Source organism: Cucurbita moschata, unplaced genomic scaffold (assembly GCF_002738365.1).
Source record: "Cucurbita moschata cultivar Rifu unplaced genomic scaffold, Cmos_1.0 Cmo_Scf00035, whole genome shotgun sequence".
NCBI lineage: Eukaryota > Viridiplantae > Streptophyta > Magnoliopsida > Cucurbitales > Cucurbitaceae > Cucurbita > Cucurbita moschata.
In genome coordinates this window covers 510,381-536,590 of record NW_019268551.1, presented here as the reverse complement: position 1 = coordinate 536,590, position 26,210 = coordinate 510,381, and the positions used below count along the sequence as shown (strand labels likewise).

The following is a 26,210-nucleotide window of genomic DNA, read 5'->3' as shown; positions in this document are numbered from 1 at the left end:
TTAGAAAGTAACGAATAAATTTAATTAAAGTTCAAATATTCTAAATAATGGGAAGATTTGAAAATTAAAAAAAAATATTAAAGCTTAATTTAATTTTACAAAAAAAAAAAAAAAAAATCATAAAATAATAATGGTTCAAGGGTAAATTTGTAATTTAATGCATTAGTTATCGACGTCAAAGAATCTCCGCCCCACAAATTGTGGACAAAATGCAATTTCTGTGAATATTCAAAAGAGTAAATGACAAATATAATTACACGTGTCATATTTTGCGATTTTTTAGCTTAATTATATAAATACTTTTGAAATTATATATTTGGTATAAAATATCAACTAAAAAATTAAAATAAAAAAAATATGTATTTTTTGTTTTAAAAATAATCACAAAATTTAATTTTAAAAATTAAAAAATGACAAAATTTGAGATAAAATTGAGATTTTGGGTTGGCATAAGATTTAATTCCAATATAGAAAATTTCCAACGCTAAAACGGCGTCGTACGGTGCCCATTGGTCGAACAATTATTGGAAAATGCCAATTTAATGGAGTGGTTGGCTACAGGCGGCCATTCTAGAACGGAGAAAAATTCGTCCAAGTTCGTGTTTGTGGCGACCACACGTCTGAACTTGCTCCTTCTCTCTTCTTTGCTGCGATTTTCCGGCGTCAATCACTCGAAGAGATTCACTTTCTTCGGTATTTTATCTCATTTCGAACGCTTCGGGTTTTTCTTTTCTTGATTTTTCCATGTTTTTCGATGTCAATTTTGTGGCTTCTTCATTTTTCAAGCTGAAGGAAAATCCAATTTGTAGGGCTTTGTATGATCAGATATTAGTATTCCGAATTCTCCTGCTTATGAAATTTCAGTGTGTGTTTTTATGTCATCGCCATGATTGTCTTGAAATTTTGTACGAATTACTCTCTCGCTGCGGGAGGTTGATGTGATTGATTTTACGGCTGGAGAAACTCTTCCGGCTTTATTCTTGTTCGTGCCGACGGTACATGCTATTGAGTTGTTTAGATCTTGTTTTCTGTGGTTGGTTTGTTATTTGAAAGGTTTAATTGGAGCATAAGGTTTTCAAAATCTTCTATCATCCGGGAGTTTGTTTGCGCGGAGTTCCTTGTTTGGTTGTAAGCTATAGATTATTTATTGGCCACCATTTATGGTTGTCAATTTCTCTTTGACTTTGTCCTTTTTTTCTGGACTCTGGTTGTCGAAGATTGACGTGACAGAGAATCGTCTTTATGATGTGTTTTTCTGTTTGAACGAGTTTGATTCAGCACTGGTCTCGTGAGGGTTGGTGTACCTCGAAATTTAAAACCATGTAATTCTAATATCTAATGTATGAGGAAGAACAAACTACCTTTTGTTGGCCTTTTGGAATTGGGGCGTGTGAAATAAGTAGTGGCTTGGGGAAGGGGAAATAGGATCAAACTACAAAGTAAGGGGAAGTTTAGTATGTATGTGCGAGTCCCACATCGATTGGGGAGGGGAACGAAACATTTTTTATAAGGGTGTGGAAACCTCTCCCTAGCAAACAACATTTTCAAAACCTTGAGGGGAAGCTCGAAAGGGAATGCCTAAAGAGGATAATATCTGCTAGGGGTGGACTTGGGCTGTTATAAATGGTATTAGAGCCTGGCACATCGCCCACTTGGGCTGTTATAAATGGTATTAGAGCCAGACATCGGGCGATGTGCCAGCGAGGAGGCTGAGCCCTGAAGGGGGGTGGACACAAGGTGGTGTGCCAGCAAGGACGCTGTCCCCTAGGGGGGAATGGATTGGGGGGTCTCACATCAATTGAAGAAGGGAACGAGTGCCTGCAGGCCCTTAAGGGGGGGTGGGGGTGGACACAAGGTGGTGTGCTAGCAAGGACGTTGACCCCCTAAGGGGGATGGATTGGGGGGTATCACATCGATTGAAGAAGGGAATGAGTGAAGGGGGAGGGTGAATTGTGAGATCCCACACCGATTGGGGAGGGAGAACGAAACATTTTTTATAAGGGTGTGGAAACCTCTCCCTAGCAGATGCATTTTAAAAACCTTGAGGGAAAGCCCAAGTAATGGGCTTGAGCTTAAAAACCTTGAGGGGGAGCTCAAAGAAGACAATATCTACTAGTAGTGGCCTTGGGCCATTACCGTACGAGACGAATTTCGTGTGAGATTAGTCAGGGTTCATGTAAGATAGCTCGTATACACACAGTATAAAAACAAAATGAAATTGAAGAGAAGCTATGATATGAAATGAACTGATATGTTTGCAGTGTTATCTGTTTATAAAGTTCCCTTGTGCTTTGCTTTTACCCTTCGTGTCTTAAAACATGGAAGTTGATAATTATTTAACCTAGAGGGAATCTTGACCTTTCTACTTTCTATCCCCTTCTGTTTCTTATCTCCGTATACTTGCAGGAAAACTCTTACTGAGAAGCAGTGATGGACTTTATATTCAGAGGAATGAATGATGAGTCATCCGAGTGCTACTCTAATGAAATGGACATTCAGAGATGCCCTTTCCTCAGGAATATCAATAAACCAACCTGCTTTTCCTTCTCCACCATGAATTTCACCTTCCCGGTAACTTCCTTATCTGCTATCCCCTTTTACAGTGGCAGATCTGTTTTAGAAAAGTCTTATATCGTTTTGTATTTTCAGGTTCGGGGAGCGAAAGGGCCAATTTTTGAGGATGGTCCTAATTTTGACACAGCGTTTAAGCTCTTTCATGGTAAAGATGGGGTTGTTCCACTACCTGAGAAATCCATCTTTGAGACCTCATTGCCAGAACCAGAGACTGCTCCTCATTTCAACCCCCTGGCAGCAAAAGCTGCAACCATCAGTCTATCGGCTTTCGGACCGGGAGGGCCATTCAGCTTTGGGAGCTTCTCTGAGAAATGGAAGAAACAAAAGTCTGAGGCTTCCAACAAGAAAGATCATTCGTCACAGGTAGATTCGCACTCTCTTTAAGCTTTAAACTTGATACACAAAGTTGGATCATCTGTAGTACTTTTTATAAGGGGTAGCTACTTCAATGGAGACTGAACTTCATAGTTAATACAATTTGCTTACAAAAATTTGATTTTCGTTATGTCTGTTGCACGGGGCGGGGCATAGCTTTGGACATGAAAAAAGGGCAAGAATTTGACATGCATAGAAATCTTGAATCTAGCCTGGTTATGAAGGAAAGCTAGAAAATATGGGACTTAGAACTTGTGATAATATCGCATGCGGGTGGGATATAGTCTGATTATATAATGTTTGGAAGACTTTTACCCAAGTCCATGTGTAATGGCCCAGATCGTTAGCAGATATTGTCCTCTTTGGACTTTCCCTTTTGGGCTTCCCTCAAGGCTTTAAAACGCGTCTAATGGTGGTTTGTTCTCCTCCCCAACCAATGTGGGACATCACACCATGTCAGATCTTTCTTATTCCAAACAACACAACTTTAAGATCATTTCTAGATTTTCAATTTGAATTATAGTTGTTTGCTCGATTAAAGTTGGGGAGGCTTTTGCTGATGGGCCTTCTTCTTCCTGTATTAGTTTCATATCTGTTTCTTGCATGTTTTCCAGAAAAAAGGAGGTTCATCGAAGCACGAGGCTCTGGGAAGTGAGTGGCTGGAAACAGGGAACTGCCCAATTGCCAAGTCTTTTAGAGCTGTTAGCGGAGTCCTCCCTCTTGTTGCAACAGCTTTTCAGCCACCACCTGGTATGAAGCTTAAGTGCCCCCCTGCTATAGTCGCTGCCCGAGCTGCCCTTGCTCGTACAGCATTCGTGAAAAATCTGCGTCCTCAACCGCTTCCTTCAAAAATGCTCGTCATTGCGGCCTTAGGCATGGCAGCAAACGTTCCTCTTGGTATATGGAGGGAGCACACTAAGAAGTTTTCATTTTCATGGTTTGTGGCAATTCATGCAGCTGTACCCTTTATTGGCATGCTTCGGAAATGTGTCTTGATGCCAAAGACGGCCATGGCAATGACCATTGCAGCTTCTATACTAGGGCAGGTTATTGGTTCGAGGGCTGAACGTATGCGTCTGAAAGCTATTTCCGAGAAGGGGAAGGCAACGACAGTTATACCAACGCTAGATACTACTCCAAGCTATGAGTTAACCCAGGTCGATGCCATTGTAGGTGGTCGTTGTGGCGTTGAAAGAATGGTGTTCGATCCTCTCCAGAAGGATGGTAGGCAGACGTCAACCCCAGCAAATGTATGCTCATAAGGCGACTTCGTATAAATACAAGCATATTACAAAATAATGAAGTGCCGTCGATATCGGTTATTCGGTTGTGGGACTCGACCTTCGACCTGTTGTGAAATGTAGATCTAATTGATATTCAACCCTAATGGCTGGTTATCATATAATGTTATGCATTATGCTTTTGATTAGCGACTCTTTAGCTAAATATAAATAAATAAATAAATCCTTCTTGATGAGTGGCTGAATGTTATCTCAGTTCATGGGGTGTACGCAGCTCAAGCCCTGTTGCATTCTGGCGATTACGAACGGACCATTATTATAATCCATTATGATCTGACGAAAGGATCCTGGTAATAGCTCTTTCAATATTGGTATTTCCAAGTTTGAGAATTATTATTATTATTATTTTTTTTAATTTTTTATTTTATTAAAGTAGAAGCTAAATGTCACCAGGTAATTAATTATTAATTATATATATGTAACAACATAAATCTACCACTAGTCGATATTGATTGCTTTGATATGTTACGTATCGCGGTCAATCGTGATATGTTACGTATTGCGGTCAACCTCCCGATTTTGTTACGTATCGCGGTCAATCGTGATCTGTTACATATCGCAGTCAACCTCGGTCAATCGTGATCTGTTACATATCGCAGTCAACCTCCCAATTTTGATCTGTTACATATCGCAGTCAACCTCCCAATTTTGATCTGTTACATATCGCAGTCAACCTCTCGATTGCGGTCAATCGTGATCTGTTACATATTGCAGTCAACCTCCCGCGGTCAATCGTGATCTGTTACATATTGTAGTCAACCTCCCGCGGTCAATCGTGATCTGTTACATATTGTAGTCAACCTCCCGATTTTGTTAGCAGCAATCGTGATCTATCGCAGTCAATCGTGAACGTATCGCAGTCAATCGTGATCTGTTACGTATCGCAGTCAATCGTGGAGTGAATCGAAGTCAATCGTGATCTGTTACAGTCAATTATGATGTCGCAGTATCGCAGTCAATCGTGATCTGTTACGTATCGCAGATCGCAGTATTGCAGTCAATCGTGATAAGTTACGTATCGCAGTCAATCGTGATCTGTTACGTATCGCAGTCAATCGTGATCTGTTATGTATCGTAGTCAAACGTGATCTGTTACGTATCGCAGATCGCAGTATCGCAATCAATCATGATCTGTTATGTATCGATGTTACGTATCGCAGTCAATCGTGATCTGTTATGTATCGTAGTCAAACGTGATCTGTTATGTATCGTAGTCAAACGTGATCTGTTACGTATCGCAGTCAATCGTGATCTGTTATGTATCGTAGTCAAACGTGATCTGTTACGTATCGCAGTCAATCGTGATCGTATGTGATCTGTTACGTATCGCAGACAATCGTGAGTGATCTGTTACGTATCGCAGTCAATTGTGAGTGATATGTTACGTATCGCAGTCAATCGTGATCGTATCGCAGTCAATGCAGTCAATCGTGATCTGTTACGTATCTCAGTAGTCAATCGTGATATGTTACGTATCGTAGTAGTCAATCGTGAGTGATCTGTTACGTATCGCAGTAGTCAATCGTGATCTGTTACGTATCGTAGTAGTCAATCGTGAGTGATCTGCTACGTATCGCAGTCAATCGTGAGTGATCTGCTACGTATCGCAGTCTTGTGAGTGATCTGCTACGTATCGCAGTCAATCGTGAGTGATCTGCTACGTATCGCAGTCAATCGTGATCTGTATCGCAGTCAATGCAGTCAATCGTGATCTGTTACGTATCTCAGTAGTCAATCGTGATCTGTTACGTATCTCAGTAGTCAATCGTGATCTGTTACGTATCGTAGTAGTCAATCGTGAGTGATCTGCTACGTATCGCAGTCAATCGTGATCTGTATCGCAGTCAATGCAGTCAATCGTGATCTGTTGCGTATCTCAGTAGTCAATCGTGATCTGTTACGTATCGTAGTAGTCAATCGTGAGTGATCTGCTACGTATCGCAGTCAATCGTGAGTGATCTGCTACGTATCGCAGTCAATCGTGAGTGATCTGCTACGTATCGCAGTCAATCGTGAGTGATCTGCTACGTATCGCAGTCAATCGTGATCTGTTGCAGTCAATCGTGATCTGTTGCAGTCAATCGTGATCTGCTACTTATCGCAGTCAATCGTGATCTGTTGCAGTCAATCGGCAGTCAATCGGCAGTCAATCGTGATCTGTTGCAGTCAATCGGCAGTCAATCGGCAGTCAATCGTGATCTGTTGCAGTCAATCGGCAGTCAATCGTGATCTGTTGCAGTCAATCGGCAGTCAATCGTGATCTGTTGCAGTCAATCGGCAGTCAATCGACAGTCAATCGTGATCTGTTGCAGTCAATCGTGATCTGTTGCAGTCAATCGTGATCTGTTGCAGTCAATCGTGATCTGTTGCAGTCAATCGTGATCTGTCGCAGTCAATCGTGATCTGTCGCAGTCAATCGGCAGTCAATGGTGATCTGTTGCAGTCAATCGGCAGTCAATCGTGATCTGTTGCGTATAGCGGTCAACCTCCCGATTTTAAAAGCGCGCATTTGGAGAGAGGTTTTGTTCCCCTCTCTCATAAAGAATGTTTCGTTCCTCTCCCAGACACCCTTATAAAGAATGTTTCATTCCCCTCCTTAGGATGTTTCGTTCCGGTTTCCAAGAATGTTTCATTCTCAGGTTTACTCTCTTATAAAGAATATTTCAATTTCATTTCATTCCCGGTTTCTACACTTTTATAAATAATGTTTCGTTCCTCCTCTACGTGGAGAGAAGTTTTTGTTTCCACACCCTTGTAAACAATGTTGTTTCATTCCCTTCTTTGGAGAGAGGTTTATGTTTCCCCACCCCACACCCTTTTGTTTCCACACCCTTGTAAACAATGTTGTTTCATTCCCTTCTTTGGAGAGAGGTTTATGTTTCCCCACCCCACACCCTTATGCCCTCTCTGGAGAAAGGTTTCGGTTTCCACACCCTTATGCCCTCTCTGGAGAAAGGTTTCGGTTTCCACACCCTTGTAAAGAATGTAGGATCTCTTTCCCTCTCCAACAAATGTAAGATCTCTTTCCCTCTCCAACAAATGTAGGATCTTTTTCCCTCTCCAAATCGACGTGGAATCGTACCTAGAACTTTGTCAAGCAATTCCCTCTCCAAATCGACGTGGAATCGTACCTAGAACTTTGATAAGCAAATTGCTTGACTCAGCATAAAGTAAACAACCGTTCATGAATTAAGCTCTTGATAAAACTGCATAAAGCAAACAAGAAAACCTGTCCCAAACTACTATTATTTGATCAAAGAATGAAATACACTGCGACTAAACTATATACCAAAGGGAAACTGAGACAAATTTACATAAAAAAGAAAACTAAAATAGTGTTACAAAGATAACTTATCAAAATATAAACGCAGCCATCAACACAAGGGAACTATGCTTACAGATTATCTTAAGATCCAAAACACAGTTTCCAAGCAAAAGCTGTACAAGAAAACAACATCTCTTCTAATGAAAGGAAAAAAAAGATAGAAGCTTACCTGATCATCACCTAGCCGTGAAGCCACTGTTACCATAAGCTGGAGGGAAAGTGGCCAAACCAGGGCAATCCCTAGCCCAGTGCCCGGTTTGATGGCATTTGAAGCATTCACCAGAGTCACGACCAGACGAGCCTGAAACTCGATTTAAGTACATCCCTCCTCCAACAGATGGTGCAGGGCTGCTGATGATACTCGGACAGTTCATTGAGCTGTGACCCGATCCCCCACAGCTGTTGCAGTACGTGCGCGAGTTATGCAGTGTGGATGGAGTAGGCCAAGAACTGTTGTGATGGTCCCCATACTGAACACCTCGGTTCGGTGTACCATATTCTCTGCCAACATTATTGGTACTATTTCGAATGGGCGACACGAACTGTCCACCACCTATATTCTCCAATCCGGGGCGAAAAACTCCAGGATTTTGTATGGTGTTCCCTGCCCTGAGCTTTTCCATCAAATCTAGAAGAAACCTGGACTCGGTCGAAAAGTTAATGCTTTCTGCCTTCATGACAGTTGATTTCACTCTCTGTTCATCACTAAAAGTCTCTTCCTTTACTTTCAACTTCATAATAAATTTTGTAAAAAGAACCTTACGGATGATTTCTGCAAATTTTTCATCATCTTGTTCTTCGTACTTCAAATAATACAATCTTTTTGCAGGTAAGCCCATGATCTCCTCACCGCCTTCTTGAAATGCAGTCACCCAAGTTAAGCCAGTATGATCCTGTATTTGCAGCTGCAATATGTACCTGTAGTCACATTCGTCGACAGACTGATCACACCGGTCGCATCTCCATTTTCCATCTCCGTTATTTGTAACCTTTTTGCTGCATTGACGATCCCCGATCATGATAGGACATGCTGTGTAACAGAAATTATCAACCTTAACGAATGAAACAGTTGCACTAACAGTGATCCAATCTGGCTTCTCAGAGGTTCCTAACCTCTCATCTTTTATTTGGGATATGGTCTTACGGACATCTGTCCTGCCCATGGTAGCAACTTCCCTGGATATGGAGACAGAAGGAGTACTCCTTCCTTCCTTTTCGAACCACCCTCTTAATGTACGAGCCTCGGGGAAATCTGGCTCTACGAAAAGCTGACTTGTTGAAATGGTTCCCACCGCCTTCCCATTGAAGTCGCTCACTCTACCAGATTTCACAGCCAAAACTGGGAACAACCCTGAGTCACACATGTTTTGCAATTTTTGCCCTTCTGCTTGACAAAAGTTTCCCCAAAGAGTCAATTCGACGCTTCGGCCAGACATATCTTTCAACTGAAGGGATCTCTTCTGAGTCTCGGTACCATTTTTTCTCATGAGAGACGTTGCAGGATTAATGGAAGAAACAACACCAATTACATCTACAACACTGTTGCTACCCATGCCCTCAATCTCACTAATGTGATGGAAATGAAACTGCTGATGGGGGATTGATTGGTCATCCTCAAAGCAAGCTTGGATTGTTGATGTGTTTTCAAGAAATATTTCAAAGTCATTATTGAGATGGTTATAGTTCTTTTGTGCAGGTTTCAAGCTTCCTTTAGAAATGAAGTATACTTTACCAGATTCAATCTGGTTGTAAAACTGATCAGCTACTGTATTGAAGCATGTTGCTCGTATTTCTCCACCGCATGCATCAAGTAGATCAAATGAAAACACTTTCCCATCTCCACGAGGATTATTGTAGTGTCTAAGTTCTCCTTTCGAAGTAACTCGAGCCTTTATTGTCCACCTTCCTTGGTAAGGGTTCAGAGCAGTAATAGGCATTATCCTTGGGGGAGCTTCATTTTTTGCTACCGGTCCTCCCCTGTTACTGTACATCGAAGGTGGCTGCTGATGTATTGGCTGAGGAGGGGCATAAGCATAAGCATTTAGAGGTGGCCTGGGAATATCTGATCCATTGTTGTGGTATGCCATCTTCTGATCACCATACGACCCAGTTACAGGAGATGAACCGTTAAACCTTGTCCAAGAATTAGGAGTGTTAAAATGAGATCCCACATGCGGTACTTGTGATTGATTCACTTTAGGCTGTTCAAAAGACGCACCAGATACATTCACATTACCAAGTATTCCGCTGCCGGATGAAGCCCCCATAGAGGATTGGGGGTTTCCACTAAATGCGGCTGATACTGATCTTGTTGCTGGAACAGGCTCGCCAATAAAGTCACACATTTCCTTTATCACATCCAACTCAATGACGATTATAATTCTGTGATTGAATTTAACAATTCATAAAGAGCATGTAGAATAATATCCAGATTGACCTAAAGTATTTTGTATGATTGGGTTGAGTTCATCCATCATCTAACTAGATTCGTTTGGTTCAGAACATAAAAGAGAAATGTGGATTTTCTTTCAAAATCGAATGCATTCAATCAGTTCCCGGAAATCAAATATCGAAATTAATGATTCAGTTTATAGGAAGACTTACAGGCGTTCTTGAACGGGATTACAAACATACTGCCGCAATTGAACGATGGAACCTTTCTGTAACTTCCCGGACTTAACCAATCCATTGAGCTGAGTGCCCAGCATTCCTTGCTGGTAATGAGTTCCATCAGAAAGCAACAATCTATACCTCTCGCTGCCCGATTGTTGCGTAGTGTTAACCAATTTTAAGTCAATTACTTGTACAACCGGCTGGAACGTCTCTGCCGACGATTCTCTCTTGCATATCACCATCACGGCTCCTTCCGTCAGCTTAAAAGGCGCCATTGATGCTACCATTTCAAGAACACCTAACGAAGACTTCAATTCATTCTCTAAAAATGAGACTTCAATCGGAGATATTGGAATTGAATCCGAAGATGATGAACCGAATGGAAGATAATTGGGGGAGAACGAGGGGGGATCAGTTACAGCAATTTATATAGCCCCAAGAAGGAAGTGGGGAAGCGCCATGGATTTGCGACGGAAACCGCGAAATCTTCTGCGGCGAAGGACATGGGCTTTTATAGTATTTCCAATTGAATATTCCTTCAGCTTCCACGATACGCATCTCGAGAGTGATTCCACGTCCCACGTGCTCAACTTCTCACGTTTTCATTAAAAATTAAAATTAGAACTTTTTAAAGAAAAAATTAATTTAATCTTTATCCATTCCAACTTTGATTAAGCTCCTAGTTCTTATTATATAATCATGGATGACGGGTTTTATGTTTAGATTATGGTTCACGAGCTAGTGTACAAGTAACATCTGAGTAAACGAAGGAAGCATGAATGAATCGAGATCAAATCTGAATAAAAATTAGCAATAGGATATGAGGTTATGATAAGAAAGACTTAAAAAATGGATAGTTATTACCTATACCGATAAGATGCATATTATTTTTAGATGATTTGATAATACTCAATAGTAGTCATAAGACATTACTGAATAGTAGTCATACGACGTTACGGTTACAATTAGTTTATTATATACAAAAACATGGGTAGCAAAGGTGAAAAGAAACTACCGAGTACGTTAATAGAATGAGTTATGTTTAAAAAATACTTTTGGCTCACGAGCTTTGGTTTGTGCAACAACTCAGGCCCACCGTTAGTAGATATTGTCTTGTGCTTTCTCTTTTGAGCTTCCTCTCAAGGTTTTTAAAACACGTATGCTAAAGATAGGTTTCCACTCCCTAATAAAGAATGTTTCGGTCTCCTCCCCAACCGATATAGGATCTCACAATCCACCCCCATTAAGGCCCAGCGTTCTCATTGACACTCGTTCCCTTCTCCAATCGATGTGAGACCCCCAATCCGCACCCCTTTGGGACTCATTATCCTTGCTGACACACTACCTCATGTCCACCTCCTTCGAAGCTCAGCCTCTTCGCTGACACATCGCCCGGTGTCCGGCTCTAATACCATTTGTAACGGCCTAAGCCCACCGTTAGCAGATATTGTTCTCTTTGAGCTTTCCCTTTCGAGCTTCCCCTCAAAGTCTTTAAAACGTATCTGCTAAGAAGAGGTTTCCACATCCTTATAAATAATGTTTCATTCTCCTCCTCCACAACTGACGTGAGATCTCATACTTTGAATCTGTGTACTTTAAATGTTCTATTGATTTCGTTCTTATCAGTCTCAAGAACTAACAAATGGTTGCCTTGTCGCCGATACAAGCCAAACAGAAAACACTGAACACAACAGATTGAAGCAAATTACACTAATCTGCCCGTACTTATCTATGGTCACCGAATGTTCAGGACATTCATACATTTCTCAACTCTCAAATAGCAAACAACCAATTAACCATCTGTTTGTGAACTTTCTAAGAGTTACAGAGATGAGAAGTTATAAAGTCCCAAAACTACTAATGCACATAACTGTTGGGCCCTACACTGAAGCACGACCCGGCCAGTTAAGGCTAGGAGCGCATCGTCGGCAGAAGGGACGAGCCAACCGATGCTCACCATAGGCAGACCGATCGACCCAACCCAAGGTCCAACTACGAGTTTTTTAACTGCAACAATTTAAATATAAGCTTATAGCTATGCCTGTACATAACTTCAGTATAGGGTCTCACAGTCCAATAAAAGCTTCAATATAACACTTACATTCCGCCAGTTTCTGAGAGAATCCTTTCAATCTCTTCAAGCAGGCGTTCCTTTTCATCTGCCAAGTCCTCATTCTGCTTTTGAAGATCCTCTATCTGCTTAGTCTGCTCAGAATCCTTCCTGTATTTAATATCAAGAACTTGGTCCTTAAAATCTTTACAGTTCAGAGAAATCAAAAGCAAGAGATGAGATCAATGGAAGCCAGAATGAATCTGGCAAATGTTGTGGAAGTCAGAACCACCAGAGAGAATTTCAACAGTTAGCATTCCTTTCAGCAAACGGAATGTCATCATGATATATAAAGCTTTTTTTTTAAACAGTGATAATATATAAAGCTTTACCTATTCATAAAGGACAAATTGAGCTTCAGTGACCGCACTTCCTTCTCAAGAGTATCACACCGCTTCAGAACTGATTGCATATCTGATGGAATAGTTGGTGTCATATTTCTCTCCTTCGCCTCTGCCATTCTGCACACTTTAGAGCTTAGATTTGCACACAAATACGATACAAGAATAGAAAAGCCTGTCACTTTCCCCAAACTGATGAGTGCTAAACAAAATTTGCATCTAATCAATTGCGAGAATTGAATTTTTGCGGTCATAATTTATGCATATTGAGAGAGAGAGACTACATACTTTCGTGATCGTTCCACCCGGCGCTTTTTTGTGGGATCCCCTTTGTCCACTGCCAGAATTTTAGTGGTTATAAGAAGTATTTTGCTTACATTGGTAATCAATTACAACTTCAGAGCATCCAATAAATTAATCAACAATAAAATTAGAGAAATAAAGGTTGAGCATATTATCATTCTTGAAGTAATCCATGTTTTTTGCAAGCAAGTTGTTCCCTGGAAGGTGATTGTACTAGAACATCTCTAGCTGATACTAAATATAAGACTACACCAGCCCTAGCAGAATATAATTAATTTAGAATGATTCATTAGGATTCATTTGTGATCTTGTGGCAGGCTTGTTTTTTTAACAATCTTGTGGTGTGTTTGGTTTCAAAAAATGACAGGATATTTAGAAGGGTTGATCAGTCTTCGGCATGAAAAAACTGAGTCACAGCCGATATTTTTCGACATTGTTGCATGGAATGTTCAAATTCCATGACTAGAAGAAATATAGCCTCCGTACATAGTAAAACCGAGTCATTTGGAAAAATATTAGATTAATACTCCCTCGTGGTAGTGGCCTCTAATTCCTTTTGTAATTATCAGTTAAGTATTATCTTTTTGGACCGAAAGCCCTGTTTGTAGGTTGGGGTTCCTCTAGCGTGAGTTGTGTGTGTGTGTGTGTTTTTGTATGTTCTTGTCTATTCTTTCATGTTCTCAATAAAAGTTCTTGATGGGAGTTAGGTTATTAAAATACAATTAAAAAAAAAAAAACTTGTGATTATGTGTTCATCATCTGAGGCGTATGACAGGAAATGCGTAGATATATCCTTGTGCAAGGCCAGTCTTCTTTGTATCATTCCAAATTTATTGGATGTCCCAGAAGCACGAAAATCATAGGTATATAAAATTGTAGTTTAAAACATAAGTGATACCTGAAACAGCTGATGTTACGGACCCATTACGGACTAGACTTCCCCTCTGCAATAAAATGCCAAAATAGACAGCAAAAGAAGCTTATTCTGACTATAAGCTTGTAGCAAAAATAGCATAATTTGAAAGGTTTGTACCATGTTGAAAAAGAGCGTACCTTTCTATCATCTTTCAAGTTGTCTATTATTCTTTCTCTGAAATCTGCAGTTCCATAGAATGAAAGTTGAATTACATAAAAGGAAGGGGGAAAAAAAAAAAACTTGTTAATTGAAATAGTAGAAACAAATGGATGTGTTTCCGCAGTGTACTAGTCAATGTGGTCAAGCGACTTGACTCAAATTTATGAGGCCTCTACAAATGCAGCCTACAGTCTTGTTGGTGACATGGGAGAAAATAATTGATGGATCCATAAGTAACCTAAGTTTAGGAAATTTTCCATTCACTTACGATTTGAAACATACATAACTCCACTACAATTAAAAAAGTTTTCTGATGACAACCACATATGACGCCGTGAACAATTATATGGGCGTCAAAAATGTTGCTATCCGGAAATCAAGAACTTTCCTAACCACTAGAATGAGGTAGGAAAAATCCAAAATTATCACTAGATATGCATCCATGCACAAGGCCAACAAGGTCAGAGTAGAAATCACCAACGACAGAATAACACGACAAATATATCATTGGACAGATTGGCTACCTTTTGATCGAGATCCATTTTCAATTTGTTTCCTTGAGCTCTCACTGTTGCTATGAGTTTGATTTGAGTTGCTAGGACCATCATATGCCTCAAACCCGGATGAAACTACTGCTGCTGCAGCAGAAGATTCACTTTGAGAAGGCTCTTGAGAAACTCTGCCTGACTGTACGGGATTTACGGGGTTTACAGGATTTACAAAAGCTTTGAAATCAATATCTGTTGATAGCCCAACCGTTTCCAAAATTCTATTATCCTTGACTTGAACAGGAGAGACTTCCAGAAGATAGTTTGGTGTTTGATGTAAATAATTGTTACTGCTTCTATTGAAACTAGAGTGGCCAATAGTTTCTTGAGCACAAAAATGTGCGTTTGAACTATCCTCCAGTGCCTCTTTATCAATCTGATTATTTAGCTTCTTCCGTTCTATTGTGTCCTTTAGCATGTTTACAACTGAAGAAATTTTATCTACATCATACATGGTAGATGCATTGAATGTCGATGCCGATGAATTGGATGGGGATGCAAACGTTACAGGCTGGTTTGGAACCTCACAAGTAGAAAGGTCATTGAAACCCTGCGAGTATGCAACATCTAATTTCATTGCATGCCCTGACAAGTCATAAATGGACTGGATACCAAATGAGCTTTGATTGCTTTGCATTGCAGCGTACCTCCTCCTAGATATCATTAATAAATAAGGCATTGAAAAACAGACAAGTATAAGTTCAGCCACGTAATTGACATTTTACAATAGAAATCAAGTTTCGATAGAAGGGAATATCAATGACATAGATTTGGGATCATCAATACCACAGTGAATGACGTTAGAGAAGGAAGGCTGCAATAAATAATCAGCAGAAATTCGAAATTTCTACAATTTCAATTTGGATTCTGAAAGCAAGTTCCATGTTAAGGGGAAAAAACTTGAAATAATCTGAAAATTTAGCTTCACGAGTTCTTAAAAGATGACATATAAGATTATTAAAAATGGCAAAACATTCTTTTATAAAAAATTTCAATTATCATCATGGTGGAAGACTGGTCCACACTATGATTACCTTAGCTCGGATGATCGACTTCTTGTCATAGGTTGAGAACTATGGAACCATGCCTGCAAAAAAACGTGAGATATTAAAAGGTTGTGATGTGCTTTATTGGCCTTAAGTTTTGAAGAGAAGATTAACAAACCTTAGCAAGATATAGGTTACTACCTTGCACTTCTCCTTCAACAATATTCCTGGAAGAAGTTCAAAAAGTCAAACACTTATAAATCATCCAACAAAGGAGAGATGCCAAAACCTTTATGTTCTATTCACCTTTTAAAATGTAAGCTAATTTTCATGCTCAAAGAATTTGGGGAACAAGCAAATTCCATTGAAATATTACCAATAGCATAAGAGCGGAGGTTCAAAAAATTGAAGAGCAAACCTGAACACTTGTTGATTAACTCCTGAGACATCATCAGCCACAGAGGCACTTTGTGGACGTAAAATATCATTGCTTATTCTCTTTTGATGTTTTCCCACATACTGAGGACTAGACAGGTCAACAATCTCAGAGGAAATCCTGCAAAAAAAAAAAATAATAATAATAATAATAAATAAATAAATAACATAAAGAATAATTATACAAAATAAAAAGATGGAAGAATTGATAATATTTATATCCTTAGAAACAAAACAGATGTTTCTGCTTTTATCTTATTTGCAACCTACCAAGCATCCAAATAAAATTAATTACCGCTACTGATGTTTGGTTAAAAAGTGGAGAACCGATCATAATCAAAACAAGACATCAGACATATTCACCTCATAAGCATTTTATAGGTGTACTAATTTGACATACCAACCTTCTTGATGCTTGTCGAATGCGATAAGCCGAACCAGATGAGTTGTTGACGTTCTGAAAAAAGAAATAGATCAGCAAAATATTCATACAAGTTTTCAGAATATGAATGATTTAACTTAAGTCAAGAAAATAAATCTATCTGTATAATGAAAAGATAGAGAAATGTTAGTGTGTCATACTTAACAATGTTGAACGTATAATGTTTTTCTTACTCAAACAATTGCATAGCTTATCCATGTTATCCAAATAAATTTCAGTGAATTTTCTGGAGACAGTGGTATATTTCTTTGATTGAAGAACAATTTTACATCAGAATCATCATGCCTAAAGAAAGTAATGATCTGTGCAGATTTTTTTTCTAAGTTACATCAGATGTATTTCCATCACACTAGGAAGTATGACCATGAAGTCACATTAAGAATCAATAACCTAATAGATCATTTTGGTTTTTCTGACACAGGAAACATCACAAATATGATTTTGAAAATCAAGGGTTGGTCATCCATGCCCACCAGAGTATCTGATGTTGTCTAGTTACTGAAGAAATTAAAAAAAGTGAAGGTGTTGAAAGATCTAATTTATGCTTTTACTAACACTCAGCAGCTCTACACAAAAATGTTAAAGCATCTGCAAAATAAGGATCAAAATCAAAAAAGTGGTTGTAAACAGTGAAGTCCAATCTTGATAACAAAATTCTTTTCTTTGCTTGAAAGAGAAACAACTCCATTGATAGATGAAATAGAGGAGTAAAAACTCCAAATGCCTAGAGGTGAATTACAAAAAACACACTTCAATTGAAGATTAAATAAGAAAAGCTTTAATGAGCAAAAGAGGACTTATTCTTCCACCAGAGGAAAGCAATAGAACAAGTTTCATAAACGACCATTCCTTGTGCCCCGAAGTGTGCCGAAAAAAGCACTACTGATGGCAAGCCAAATGACCTTCTTAGTACCATGAAAAGGATGACCCAACAAAATAGAAGCAAGGAGATCAGAGGTGTTGTTGGGGAAAGGCAAAGACCAACCAAACCATCCAAAATATAAGCTAAAACCAAAAAGAAAATGGGAAATGCATGAATAAATTGCACGGGGACTCATTACTAGATTCACACACAATGCACCAGGAAGGAGATACGGTGATATAAGGCATTCGCCAATGAGGTTGATTTTCTTTGCAACTTTGTTTAAAAGTGTGAACAGGGCAAACTACAGACAGTTTCAGCAATTCATGAACAGATTAAAGTTTTATCTTTATTTTCAACGACAAGTAAACAAAGCCAAATAGATAATAGAGCTGCTTGCCTCTCCATTTGTTAGCCAGCTTTTGAAAAGTTCCTCACTATCTGTACGGAAGCTCTGAGAAAGATTCTTAAATCCCATCATCTCCATGGTTGGTGTTGACATTCCGATTGAGTTTTCCCCCCAAGATTTAAGAAATAGCTCCTCACTTGCATTTCTATATAATTCTGATACACCCCTTCCTTCCATTTTTATGATAATCTTTGGATCTTTTCGAGACAAAAAGAGGCCTAAATTCTACATATAAATACAGGATTTGAAAAGGATCATATGCTCAGGCTATCCTTTGAAATCCCCAAATTCAACAAAATAGAAACATACACAAAAAAAACCTCAAATTGAGCAGCCTACTCTGTTTGATCTTTTCAGAACCCCAGAACTTCTGTCGAATTCTTGCACATATAGTAAGAAATAATCATTCTACTCAAGATGTTTGAACTCTTTCTACCCAGAAGAATAAATGGAAGCCCTTCAAGCCGGTGGGCACTAATAACTATATAAGAATATCACAAACCCGAAAGGGAGCATTTGTTCAACCAAAAATTATGATTAAATATATCACCACAATAGTGATAAGGACATATGAACTACCCCAATACTGTCAAACCACAACCATTGACTTCATATGATTTGAGAGTTGACAACCAAACCCCAAAACACCGTCCAAGCAATATCACAAGCAGCTAGGCCGGTAATAACTTTTTAGAACTAACAACAGACGTAATCAAAATGTGTGTATTTGAGGATGCTGCAGAGGGATATATTATTGCTCATTCAAAATCCCCAGCAAATAGTAGGCACATAGATGTGATTTCAAAAGATTTGAAGCATCCATTAGTATTGGGTTTTGTTGGAGATTCCCATGTCATAATCTGTCGTTTTACATAGAGTATAAGAAACAATTTCTTCCCTATTGGACGTCGTTGTAATTGAAAAGGTATGTCCAATATTTAAGTCCTCAATCAAACAAGCAAAGAGGACTTATTCAATCAATACAATAAAATAACCTAAAAGTATAATGAATAAATTAAAAAATACTTACGAGATAGAGCCAGATCGTGACGGCGACATGAAAATGGCCAATAGCAACTGTCTCTATAATCAAATATGAAGCCGTTGAAATGGCGCTTTCATGATTTAGCGTATGCTGCAGTAGAGAAGGCCTTTCGAGTTTCTGACCTGAAAGAAGCCGACCTGTTCGATCAACGAGCGAATTACGCGGTTTCTCGTTCGGATTCTTCACATCCATCCATTGATTGAGGTTTCATCTGTTCCATTGTTAATGAATTCTTTACAGAAATTTTCAACATCGCTTTGTTGCTCCTCCGGATGAAGGAAATCTTGTTCTTCGTTTCCCCTAAAGTGAACAGTTTCTTGAGCTGAAGCATGGCGGCAAGTTTTGAATAACTTCAGTTAAATTAAAATATTTATTCAATAATAATATTATAAAAAATAATTGTACAAAATTATTAATAACATAAAACATTTTTAAAAATTAATTAATAATATTTATATTAACATCAAAATTGAACGTGGTCTGCGTTCATTTATATACCTTCATTTACTTGGGTGTCGTGTTATTTTCTCCGTGTCTCATCCTCTCGTTCTCAATGAGAACGAATCGAGAAAGAAGGTGAGTATGAGAGATATGTACAACAGGTTTGAAACTAAGGAAAAAAACGTACTTTCACATGTTCGTTGACGGTAACAAGGGGTTTTACAGCTTTAACGTGAGAAAATATGTCAAATTTCATTCACCCCGTGAAAAAATGTTCATTATGTCATCCTACCCTCCTAATTACTCTAATTTAGACGTGGTCTCGGTTCATTTAAGTACTTATTTTTTACTCACGTGTCATATTATTTGTTGACGATAGGTACAACACGTTTTGGTGTTAGTGACAGAAACATACTTTCACGTACGGGCTGACGATAACAAATAAGTCATACTTTCACGTATTTGATGTCAAATTTCATTCTCACGGGAAAAATGCTCATTATGTCATATTTTTCTCCCGCTCCAAATGTCGTTGAACTAAAAAAAATCATATATATTAAAAAAAAAAAAAAAAAAAATTAGTTGATATATTCAATCTAAAATTTAATTTTATAATTAGACTTTAAATTTAGTTTATTAATTGTATTTTATTTTAAAAATAAATAAATAAAATATGAAAATATAATTTTAAGTCATTATTTACATTATTCAAAATTTAACTTTTTTTTAATATTTAATAAAAATTTAGAAACTAAATAAATACAAATAATTTAACGTTAACAATTAAATTAATTTTCAATATAATTTGATTTTTATATATATCAAATAAAACGTTAGATTTTCAATTTAGTTTATTAATTGTATTTTATTTAAAATAAATAAATAAAATATGAAAATATAATTTTAAGTCATTATTTACATTATTGAAAATTTAACATTTTTTTAATATTTAATAAAAATTTATAAACTAAATAAATACAAATAATTTAAGATTAAAAATTAAATTAATTTATCTATCATAAGGAAGGTGGAGCTAAGGAAGGTGGAGCTAAGCGTTTGGATTATCGTTATGAGCTCCGTGCTATTAATTTAATTTTTAACGTTAAATTATTTGTATTTATTTAGTTTCTAAATTTTATTAATAACTTAAAGTATACTCATATTTTATTTAATTTTTTTAAAATAAATACTATTAATAAACTAAATTGAAAATGTAACGTTTTATTTGATATATATATATATAAAAGAAAGGGTCTATTTCGTCATTATTAAAATAAAAAATGTTGACGTGTTAGACGTGATTGATTAAGCAACTCTCTCACACATAAAATATTAATAATTTGTAAAAGATCAAATTTGTCATTTTATTTGAAATGAGACGTTTAATTATGTACAATTATTGACTTCTATTAAATTAATTGTTTCAAAATAATAATAAATTTAAATTTATTTTATTATTAAATTGTCCCAAGATTTTCAATAATTTATAACTGTTTAAATAAATTGTAAATTTTATATTTTTTTTTATTTTAAAATAATTAGTCAGAATTTTTTTTTTTTTTTTTTAAATAATTAGTCAGAAGTGGAGATGAGAAGAGTGTTGAAGTAATCAATTTGATATTGTAAATTTATATGTATGTTTATAATTCAAATTAATTTGGAAAAAAAAGTTTTGTTTGTGAGTTTATGTAATAAGGTCGAGGAATCGAGGGTTTGAATCGATGGAATAGTCAAACTAAAGTTTCTGAGCCAAAAGGTAAGGATTTTAATGCTACCAAACTCTATCGCTAGCAGATATTATCTGTTTTGGCCCGTTACGTACAGTCGTTAGCCTCACGATTTTAAAATGTGTCTGTCGTATAGTGGATATAGCAAGTTATCGTTGCAAACCCCGAGATATTATTACAGCAAAGGATGAAACAAATCAAGAGTACTGATTTAAAATTATTTTGATTCATCCCGCTTCAGGAATTGCCAAAACGTTTGACTAGAAAGGATTAGTCAATCAAATAATAGATACTAAATGGGTAAGTTTGAAAATAAATGAATTGCTCGTTGTAGAATATTATTCTCGTCAGACTTAAACCTAACCACCCCTTCACTGAAGTCTAAGTAAAGAGGTCGAAGGAAAGTAAAGTCAAAGTGGATAATATTTGTTAACTGCGAGCTTAGACTGTTAAAAATGACACCAAACAATGTGCCAACAAACGCTAAGCCCCCAAGAGAGGTGGATTGAGAGATCTCACATTGGTCGGAGAGGGGAACGAAACATTCCTTATAAGGGTGTGAAAACCTCTCCCTAATAGACGTATTTTATAACCATGAGGCTGACAGAGATACGTAACGAGCCAAAACGGACAATATTTATTCACGGTAGGCTTAGGCTGCTACAAAGTAAAACAAAATTAAATTAATTAAGATATATTTCTTCGATCAAGATGTCAAGAACCTAAACATAATTAAATTGGTTGAGACAAATATCTTCGATTAAGAGATAAGAGGATTAAATCACCGTATCTCCAAATGACGATTAAAAAAAATGACGATATTCATGAATCAATCAACAAATATACACTGCCAATACAAAATATGATTCAATGCTAAGTTTTCCTTTCTCAAGAATGCTCATTTGATAATGTCATAGATAGAAAAAGAGTCCAAATTCCCAATACCTTTTTAACTTCTGGTAAGTAGAGACGACGGTGATGAGCTCAGCAAGTTCCAGCATATTTCTGGTTTCCGCTTACCATGACTTTGCTCACACATAGGATTCTACAAGTGAATCATATAAATCGAAAGCCTAGAAAACGGTACATTGAAACGCTTGAAACTAGTATATCTCGTCGTCGGGGACATCTGGTGACAAGAATTTTTTGGGATCTTTGCTAATTTCTATATAATTTAAACTTGCCTTCACTCGTTCTGGCACTGGCACGAGAGGTATAATGCTGTCCTTGTCGATCACTCCATCGATCAATCCATATTCTACAGCCTCTATGGGGGACATATAACGATCCCTATCGATATCTTTTTGGACCTTTTCGAATGGATGACCAGTGAACTCGGAGATGATTCTTGTAATGTTGTTCTTGTTATGCATGATTTCACGTGCTTGAATTTCCACGTCTATTGCTTGCCCACTCGCCCCTCCAAGAGGTTGATGAACCATAATACGTGCATTAGGCATTGCGAGACGCTTTCCTTTAGTGCCACCGCCGAGGATTATGGAAGCTGTTGAGGCTGCAATGCCTAGTGCAATAGTAGAGACATCGGCCCTCACGAGCTGTACGACATCGTAGATAGCCATGGTTGCACTAATGAAAACAACATTAATAGAAGGAAATCAGGCAAGGGTAATGTAATACAACCAAACACGAAAATATTAACTAAGAAGACTATCGACTTTCAGAATGATAATGAATATGATGCAAAAATGGATGAGATCAGGTGCCACTCATCGAAAGTTGAACGTCCTCCTAAACCTAAATTTCCAAGACAGAAGAGGGAAAAACAAACATATATAGTAAAAACGCCTAATAATCGATATTTCCAGCTTCAAATAAATAATGACAAGAATTTTTATACTCACAAGTATGATTATATAACACTCCTACTTCTAAAATTTGAAGTCCTGGAACTCGCAAAACAAATGAAACCACGTATCCTAGTCTTCCTTCTGCCCCTGGCCTGTTCTTGCTAGATGTACAGGTTTGTCCGAAATGGTTTGCTTAATACGATAGGGAATGGGCTTAGGATCTCAATCTAGGAAGATAACTGGTTTGATTGCTTGAAAGAAGTCCGAACTTGGGGGACGTTAGGCTGAAAAGGAATCTGTTCGGTACACAACTGGGAGACTGGGTTTGGATTATGACAAAGTTAGAAAGGTGTGTTCGTTAACCGAAATGAGGATTAATAGATGTGGAACTTATTAAACATAACCTTTTCTGACAAATGGGCTAGGTAGAGTACATAATTTCTTCTGCTTACACCTCCCACGAGCATCCTTATGTAGTTACATATCAATATACATTTTGAAAAAAGCTGATTTGGTGGTGAATGATAGATTTACCATTAGTAAGTAGTTGCACATCAAAGATGCAAAGAGAGGATCATGAAAAGGTCATTCATAAGCCACAGAATTCTAAGTTAAATTACTCTAGAAGATTTCCTAATGTACATAAAGGCCCGTCCCATTCATGTAGAAAAGTCGAGTAGATGAATACACTTGTCTCTAGATATAAACACATTAAATGAAGAAACCAAGAGTTATCCAGAGCAAAGTAAAACTTGATACAAACAGAATCATAATATGTAGATGTTTTGAAAACGTATATTCTGAATTCAGTGGGTTAATACACTTAACCTCTATCAAGACCCTAGCATGTCATTCAAAAGATGCCACAAAGGAAAGGGGAGAGACGACAATAGAAGAATCACTACAATACTTTAGTAGTTAGGGAACCTTTGGTATCTTCAACTTCCACCACCTCTATTTTTTATCATCTGCCACTGAGAATGTCAAAGAAGAACAAGAAACCGGGATGTTTAATTGTAGGAAAGAATTTTGATTTGGCCAACATGCTTAATCACTTAGGAGGAGTGTTAGCGCCTATCTCAAAGGAGTACTGATTTAGGAAATTAGTCCTTGAAACTCTTGATTGGCTAAATTTGCATCTGATGGATCATCCATCAAGTCGACAGAGAATATCATTTGGTCATTCATTGTGAGGCCGGTTATTTGGAAGATTTGGAATGGATTGAACTCGAGGATTTTTTAGACAAAGAAACTCTACACTTAAAGTCCTAGAAGCCTATTGTTTCATATAGCTCTTTGTTGGTGTAAAAATATGGTTCCTTTTAATAGCTACCTCTTAAATTCTCTCATCCAACTCCAGAAATCTGTTGCAATCTCTTTGGATGGTTTACCTATTTGTATCATTTCATTAGGTCCGTGAAATTGATTCCTATCCAAAAAGAAAAGAAAAAAAGAAAAAATGGGGTTCATCATAGAATCACATGTAAACCTTTTGTGCAACATGTTGCTAATTGAGTAAAAAGATAGTCCAATATTTCTTCATTAGATATGCAGGGTAAGCGAAGGAGATAAAGCCATGGAAAGGTTCTTGTAAGTCATGTCACAAGTGTTTAGGCTCTTGTATGCCATATCCCAAAGGAAGAACCGAGACTTCTCCTCCCCAAACCAAAGAAAAAGGGTTTATCTAACCAGCCTTCTTTACTATTCAGCTGGAAATTGGCAGATTTCATTAATGTCCTACGACCATTGCCATTCTTTAAAAGGACACTGATAAAAGAAATCTCATATTTTATCAATGTCAACTCTAGAACCTAAAGTTCCACCAAAGATTGCCAATCGCATATTTACTTGATTAAGCCTCTTCTAAAGGGTTTCTCTTCACGCAAGCATCCACTTTGAGAGGAAGGCGGTGTTTCTAGTCCTTACATTTCAAATTCTCAAGCCACCCAAAGAAATAAGAGGACCAGCAAAGTTCCACGTAACAAGGTAGACAAACACTCATGCACGGTTCTTTCTAATTTAATTTTCTTTTATGAATATTTTCCATGTTGGATGTTTATATAACTTTCATCATTCATAAGCATTTCTATTGATAGCTAGGTGCATAACATGAGTACCGCTATATATTAAAAATAATTTTCCATTCCAATTTCATTGATCTACAACGAGTCCTAAATTTTCAGTGATTCATCACCGGAATGAATGCCCCCATTCGTAGGCTAAAAGTTTGTGATGCAGATGAAGAAAACTATATAGAAATTGCGAGAGGCAGAGATCAAGTAACGTAGGCTAACTCTTGCATTCGGCGCGGTAAGGAAAGCATATGAAAGTTAGGCATAAATCGAATATTCCTAGAAATAAAATTAACTAAATCGTTTGGAAAGAACAGAAATGAGCCCGAATTTCGTATTCCATACTTCACCAACTACATTATGCACAAAAAATCACCTCGTGAATACCTGAGAGAGCCGCCAGAGGAATTAATGAAAAGTCTGATATCTTTAGTAGAGTCCTGCGCATCCAAGAGCAAAAGCTGACTGATAATAGCATCAGCCACAAAATCATCGATGCTGTTCCCCAAGAAGACAATCCTCTCCCTGAGAAGCAGTCCCATGGCGTCAGTCTCGGCGCCTCTCTGAGCGGCATCCGGCGTTTGTGGACCCGTCATATGAACAGAACAGGACGTAGCTAGGGTTCTCGAGGGCTTACGAGCGGTTGTTTTGAGAACGGATGAAGCCGAAGGAAAAGAGAGACTGGATTTGAGCTTTGGATAGAAATTTGACGGTTTTCCATGAGAATTGAGAAGGCCGAGAGAGGAGGCATGAGGAATCAGAGTAGAACAGCGTGAAAGAAGCTCCATGGATTTGCAGCACTGCTCTGCTTCAGCTCTGAAACCAGGAAGAAGCTGATAGACGATGAGTTTGGGGATTTGGTTGGGTGAGAAATACAGAAATACAAAAATTTGGGGAAATTTCGCAATTTTAATAACCCACCCATGCATTTATCAAAATAGCACTTTTGCCCCAAATTCTTAACTCAATTTTATCTATAAAATATCAATATTAATAGATTTTCATTTTTACAAAAATTAAATTATTATTATTACTATTTCCCATATTTTCTTGATATTTTTACCATTTTTTATTTTTTTTATTTTATATATATATATATATATATATATATATGTATATATATGTGTTAAGTTACGGAGTATGCTACTTATTTATAGCTTAATCAACGGTTATATGGTAAAGTAAAGCTATATATGGTAAATAGCTAAGTAGATGGTTAAATGTAGTAAAACTATATATAGTAAACTGAACCACTCTTTTAAAAATGTACTTTCTCTATTCTCTATATTATCTCTTACCGTACATACATACCTTGAGTCATCAATATAAATTCTTTAGCCAATATTCCCCTTGTATTTTATCTCTCAATGTTCGACTGTGTGTTGTTGTGCGATCCTCTCTCTATATATATATATATA

The 26,210-nt window shown here is 37.5% G+C and overlaps 4 protein-coding genes across 13 annotated transcripts; 1 reads left to right on the top strand and 3 right to left on the bottom strand.

Annotated features, from left to right (window-relative positions):
* Positions 1 to 541: 541 nt before the first annotated feature.
* LOC111431059 lies at positions 542 to 4,426 on the top strand. Of its 2 annotated transcripts, XM_023067568.1 has the most exons (5): positions 554 to 693; positions 787 to 995; positions 2,407 to 2,571; positions 2,650 to 2,937; positions 3,564 to 4,426. In XM_023067568.1, exons 3-5 carry the CDS (start codon positions 2,431 to 2,433, stop codon positions 4,209 to 4,211), a joined length of 1,077 nt encoding a protein of 358 aa, XP_022923336.1. In that variant the 5' UTR covers positions 554 to 693; positions 787 to 995; positions 2,407 to 2,430; the 3' UTR covers positions 4,212 to 4,426. The 2 variants fall into 2 exon arrangements, with proteins under 2 accessions (XP_022923335.1, XP_022923336.1); XM_023067567.1 differs by lacking the exon at positions 787 to 995 and having other exon boundaries at positions 542 to 693.
* Positions 4,427 to 7,461: 3,035 nt separating this feature from the next.
* LOC111431058 (replication protein A 70 kDa DNA-binding subunit A-like) lies at positions 7,462 to 10,692 on the bottom strand. Its single transcript, XM_023067566.1, has 2 exons — positions 10,180 to 10,692; positions 7,462 to 9,957 (listed from the first exon to the last, which is right to left on the bottom strand). Exons 1-2 carry the CDS (start codon positions 10,473 to 10,475, stop codon positions 7,752 to 7,754), a joined length of 2,502 nt encoding a protein of 833 aa, XP_022923334.1. The 5' UTR covers positions 10,476 to 10,692; the 3' UTR covers positions 7,462 to 7,751.
* A 1,160-nt stretch (positions 10,693 to 11,852) lies between these two features.
* LOC111430970 lies at positions 11,853 to 19,074 on the bottom strand. 9 transcript variants are annotated; one of them, XM_023067435.1, is made up of 13 exons: positions 18,730 to 19,074; positions 17,691 to 17,924; positions 16,391 to 16,443; positions 15,970 to 16,107; positions 15,730 to 15,778; positions 15,600 to 15,652; positions 14,542 to 15,218; positions 13,996 to 14,039; positions 13,841 to 13,886; positions 12,928 to 12,976; positions 12,631 to 12,759; positions 12,290 to 12,409; positions 11,853 to 12,195 (listed from the first exon to the last, which is right to left on the bottom strand). In XM_023067435.1, the coding sequence occupies exons 1-13, from the start codon at positions 18,934 to 18,936 to the stop codon at positions 12,192 to 12,194; spliced, it is 1,803 nt and encodes a 600-aa protein (XP_022923203.1). In that variant the 5' UTR covers positions 18,937 to 19,074; the 3' UTR covers positions 11,853 to 12,191. The 9 variants fall into 9 exon arrangements, with proteins under 9 accessions (XP_022923203.1, XP_022923206.1, XP_022923208.1 ...); XM_023067438.1 differs by adding an exon at positions 18,020 to 18,069 and having other exon boundaries at positions 11,853 to 12,409; positions 18,730 to 18,760; XM_023067440.1 differs by lacking the exon at positions 17,691 to 17,924 and having other exon boundaries at positions 11,853 to 12,409; positions 18,730 to 18,782; positions 18,867 to 19,074.
* Positions 19,075 to 21,720: 2,646 nt separating this feature from the next.
* On the bottom strand, positions 21,721 to 25,724 carry LOC111431188 (ATP-dependent Clp protease proteolytic subunit 4, chloroplastic-like). Its single transcript, XM_023067747.1, has 2 exons — positions 25,180 to 25,724; positions 21,721 to 22,499 (listed from the first exon to the last, which is right to left on the bottom strand). The coding sequence occupies exons 1-2, from the start codon at positions 25,719 to 25,721 to the stop codon at positions 22,016 to 22,018; spliced, it is 1,026 nt and encodes a 341-aa protein (XP_022923515.1). The 5' UTR covers positions 25,722 to 25,724; the 3' UTR covers positions 21,721 to 22,015.
* Between the last annotated feature and the right edge of the window lie 486 nt (positions 25,725 to 26,210).